Source organism: Macrobrachium nipponense, chromosome 24 (assembly GCF_015104395.2).
Source record: "Macrobrachium nipponense isolate FS-2020 chromosome 24, ASM1510439v2, whole genome shotgun sequence".
In the NCBI taxonomy this organism is placed as follows: Eukaryota; Metazoa; Arthropoda; class Malacostraca; order Decapoda; family Palaemonidae; genus Macrobrachium; species Macrobrachium nipponense.
Genome location: NC_061091.1, coordinates 12435769 through 12440768, shown reverse-complemented (window position 1 = coordinate 12440768; position 5000 = coordinate 12435769). Strand labels below are relative to the sequence as shown.

The 5000-nt window shown below is 38.8% G+C and overlaps 1 protein-coding gene across 6 annotated transcripts in view; it reads right to left on the bottom strand.

Moving 5' to 3' along the window:
• LOC135205445 (agrin-like) overlaps nucleotides 1-5000 on the bottom strand; it is a 253618-nt gene that overhangs the window by 106707 nt on the left and 141911 nt on the right. For 5 of the 6 annotated variants that reach the window (XM_064236037.1, XM_064236038.1, XM_064236039.1 and 2 more), the window contains one exon: nucleotides 3478-3504. The exons of the other annotated variant lie outside the window; for it this stretch is intronic. In XM_064236037.1, coding sequence (XP_064092107.1) covers nucleotides 3478-3504 — 27 coding nt within the window. The remainder of the gene's footprint in view (nucleotides 1-3477; nucleotides 3505-5000) is intronic. 6 annotated transcript variants of the gene reach the window in all.

Below are 5000 nucleotides of genomic sequence, written 5' to 3'. Positions count from 1 at the left end.
AACAGAGTCTGCGGACGATGAGAAAAATGTCATAGCATTATTTCAATGTAGTATTCCATTTGCAATAAAAACCAAATACCACGAAAACAATGATATAAAATGCTGATTAAAATGCGATTCCCATATTTCATTACAGACTGACGCAATCAAATAAGCATTTCCACGAATAACAGAATAATTACACAAACACCTGCACTTGGCCCCTTACCCCTTCCCTCTTCCCCACCCCCCCCACCTCCTCTTCCCCCTCCCTCACCCCCCCAAAAGTCAAGGCGAGGCAGCGCAACAAAATGCAAGACCAAACTGCGTCGGGTCTCCCAAAAATGCCTCTAATATATTCGATACGAACGAGATTAAGGATGAAGGGAAATTCCCAGGCAGCGTCTGATGAAGATATTGTATGTCACATTAGTATTCAAATCTCTAAGGATTAACACGGAGGAAGGAGGAAGGAGAGAGAGAGAGAGAGAGAGAGAGAGAAATAAACATTAAGCCATCAAGGAGGTGGGCAACCGAATGATGATGATGACGACGACAAATAAGGCAAAGGGAGGAGGGACGGAATGCGAATAAGGAGGAAGCGGTAGAGACGATAAAAGGCGGGCATAGGTGAAGACGCAGAAGACCACCACCTTCCCCCACCAAACCTGAGGGGGGTGGGGAGCCCCAGGGCTTAATTCCTCCCCTTCAAGAGGGAATTCCCCACAATTTCAGGGACATTGTCAGGAAAATTGAACATTGGCGACTGGAGGGTCTCTCCCCGCACGGGCCTACTGCTGCGTTTGAGAGGTTGTCGGCTGCTGCTGCTAAGACTCGCGATTCACAAAAGCAAATTGCTTTTGTCATGCTAATGTATTGAGATGACCTTCACGGAGTTAAGGCTCCCAGTCTGTAAGCTAAACTGAATTTTCAGTGATTATTATGATTTATTCATCTATAAATTTATTCACCTATTTCTCAATTCCCGATGAGTGTCTAAGTGGAACTTCTTTATCCATCCTGGACTTCCATATGTTTGTTTGGGCACACGACACTGGAAAAATTCTGAGTTTGTTTAATAAGTCACACGGATGTTTTTGAAAAAGTCTTTTTTTTTAATTTACAATTTTCTTCCGCCACTCCCCCCCCCCTCCCCTTCTCTCTCTATTTATTCACGAACCCTTGATCAGACTTCTTTTTTTATGTAATTTTTTTTTCTCTCTCTCTGCAAAGTCTTGAACACAATCTCTATTTTTTAGCATTCTCTCTGTCTCTCTCCAAAACTTGATCAGAACCAGCTTTTTTTTTTTATCATTTTAGTATTCTCTCTCTCTCTCTCTCTCTCTCTCTCTCTCTCTCTCTCTCTCTCTCTCTCTCTCTCTGGGTAAAAGCATGAGCAGAACTAGTATCCTAGCACTGGGCTCTATGCATACAGAAGACTTTGTTTGTCATACGGTGTCATAACTTCGAATAAAGCTACGTTGAACCAAATTTGCATTTTTGTCTAGAAAAAAGGAAAAGACGTCTTCGTCTTCAGGACTGGAACAGAGACTGGAAACCAGTTGTTGAGAAAGAAGTAGTGTGAATGGAAAGGAAAAAAAACATGAGTGGAAAAAACAGAAAGAAAGGTAAGCGAATGAAACTGAATATGAATAACTGATGAATAATATTTACAGCCATGAAAATTGAATAACTGATGAATAATATTTACAGCCATGAAAATTAACATAATTAAGGAATCCACGTTCAGTCCCACAAACCTATGCCAAAAAAAAAAAATCCAAATATATAAGACAAATTTTAAAAAATGAAAAAAAAATGTGGTCACAATGAATTCACGTTCAGCTCCACAAATCTAAAAAAAAAACTCCAAATATATATGAAAAAAATCTTTGCGTTATTAACCACAAAAAAATGTGACCACTAATCTCACGGAAAAAAAAACGGTGACTCCTAAGTTCAAAAATAACAAAGAAAATGTGGAGACTAATGTAATTACCGCCCCTCCGTCTAAGCCTACAGACCTAATTCAATTAACTGACAATGTACACCAAACGTGTATGATAGAATACTTATTATGGTCCACTTTCTGCCCATTTTTTTTCCTTTTTGTTTAACGTTCTTATATACGACGGTGTTCAAGTCCACGAGACGCCAATAATATAACATGAAAATATACACGTATACATTCATACATACATTTATAACACAAGAATAACAAAAACGAACAACAAAAATATTGGCGGTGAACAAACAGCTCACTGGCACCGTTACACAGACTTCCTAGCACGTTGTAACATCCAGAATCTACCTTAATCCATCAATAATCTACTGTCCCTTGTTATCTTACTATATAATGGGCGGTATGTCTGACCGTTCGTCCGTCTGTCATTCAATCACGGCCAAACGGCTAGTCCGATGGGTATGAAACTTGGCAGGATTATAGTGGGTACCCATAAGATGGTTTACAATGGGGTTTCATCCTACTTTCCCGCCCCCCTCCGAAGGGGGTGGGGATGGGAAGGAATTCCCTGAAACGGAGCTGGTTCTGCCCGTAAAAAGGGGCTGGTTTATGCCCGTAGACTTACTTTACGAATTCATCATACATAATTAATAGTTAAAAAACATTAGCGAATCACTTATATGAGCCAGCAGATGAATTTTGTTTTAGTAAGGATTGGTAAATTGCTAGTAGAGAGGAATTTATCTTATCTCTGAGCGCGTCGATACTTTAATACATACGATATATGTCGTACAACAATTGCCATCCTTCATACACAGATACGCAATAGCCACTATGAAAAACATGTCAACAGCAGCAACATTATTTATAATCCATCTAATGTGTTTGCAGGGTCGGGGACGCTTCGCTTTCGTAACGCCAAGTTAATGTAAACAAGTCAGTCAGTTTCGGGCGTAGAACTTTAATCTTTTCTATGTTTTAGTTTGGGTCTTGAACAAAATATGGATCCTTGTCTCGGTATTGCCGCTGCATTATTAGAACAACAACGAGAACAACAACAATGCCATACCTGGAACTGATAGGGTGGTAAAAACAATATCCATTCACGGAAAAAAACAAACACATTGTTTACAGAAACAATCCTGAACATAAACGGCCATAAACGCACAAAGTATATTTAATTTCATATTCGCTTTTTACCCACAAAACGCTATGATTATTATATACGATGAAAACCACTAAAAGATGAAATAATGAATATTCTTATGCTTTCTGTGTATTTCAAACTTTCTAAAAGGAGTTATTTGGACAATTTTCTTTTTCTTTTTTATTTCTTCAACACATTTGAAAACACACGAAAGTCAAAAGTTAGCATCAGTCGTATTTTCGTCTTATGCCTCGGCAGTTTTAATCATATACATGACATCCATATACAATTATCTCTATACCTCAAAAGAACAAACAGAATTATACACTTATAAATATACATACAACATAAGTATACGAATAATATATGTATGCGAACGAATACAAACCTGGAAAGTTTCTCCACAAATTGAAATCTATAAATAAGAGTGGAAAAAAAATAAATTTCCATGCAAGCATGACATATCTGCATATACTAGAGACACAAATGCGCATTCGGGTGTACATACCTGCCAGTGGGAGTGTATACTGTATATATCAGGTGTCAATAACAGCCACGCCCCCAACCCCCCAAAAAATAAAAAAAATAAAAAAATAAATCTTTCTACCATTATTTAATGAGGGGGAAATAATGAAAAATAAACCTCTTGACTGGTATTAAAGACATAAACATCAATAAAAACAAATTACTGAAATGGATCCAGTCACAGCCATCACAGACATTCACCTTTCATACAGCTGAATCTTCTCTCTCTCTCTCTCTCTCTCTCTCTCTCTCTCTCTCTCTCTCTTTAACGGCATCAATTCAGCAGCGAAAAAACCGAGTTCGATCCCCCGGAGGGGAAGACGGGGGCCACATCTTGATAAGTCCACTGTATACTTGTTGGAGTGTGCAGTGACCTGTGTACTTGGTAGTTAGTCGACTGTGGTTGGGTTGGAATCTGGGCATAAAGGGAGAATGAGGTCAGCATTCGTATTCCCAAATAAGCTCGCAGAGATCCGGGGAGGAAAAAGGTGTGTGTGTGTGTGTGTGTGAATTCCGCGGTTGAAATCGTTCAGTTATCTAAAGGAAATGCTAATACGAAACTTAGCATTCAGATGCTACTAATACATTATAATTTTTCTTGAAATATAATGATTTTGTTTTTCTTGCCTAAGTACGCTGTTGTAGAGGTGTAATGCTAGGTTGCTTTCATTGTGTACTATTTGCTACGGGATCTTTAGTTCAAGACAGTAACCAGCAAGAAATCGAAGTATATTATCTTAAAAAACGTTTTAAAAATTAAACATTCCATTGGTTCTAAAATTGAGGAAAATAAAGTCCATATGCATATGGATAATAATCACAATAACAGGTAGTGGAAGGAAGAGAAACACAAAAAATGTAATAAAAGTAGTAATAACAATAAAAAGAATGACTGCATCACATCGTCAAGAACACCGTGAGCTGCATTATGAGATTTAGGCATGATGCCAAGCGCTGGGAACCTACGAGGTCATTCAGCGCTGAAAGTAAAACTGAGACTGAAGGAGGTTTGAATTGTGTAAACAGGAGGGCGACCTCAAAGCAGTTGCACTACGAAATAATCTTATTAGAGGAGGTGGAAAGTCAGATGGAGGAAGAGAATGTAACTGGAGGTACAGTAAAAGGAATGAAACGGGTTGCAGCTAGGGGCCGAAGGGACGCTCGCAAAGAACCTTACGTAATGCCAACAGTGCACCACGTGAGGTGCACTGATGGCATTACTCCCCAACGGGGAGAACACCGTGAAGCTCTATCACTCGATCTAATCTAGCGTCTGCTCACCCGAGGTCTCGAGGTATCCTGGAGAACATTGTAAACATTCCCATTGTAAAAGTCTAACAGTAAATACTCTTTTATTCATCCTTTTTATGAAATAAAATCGACTCA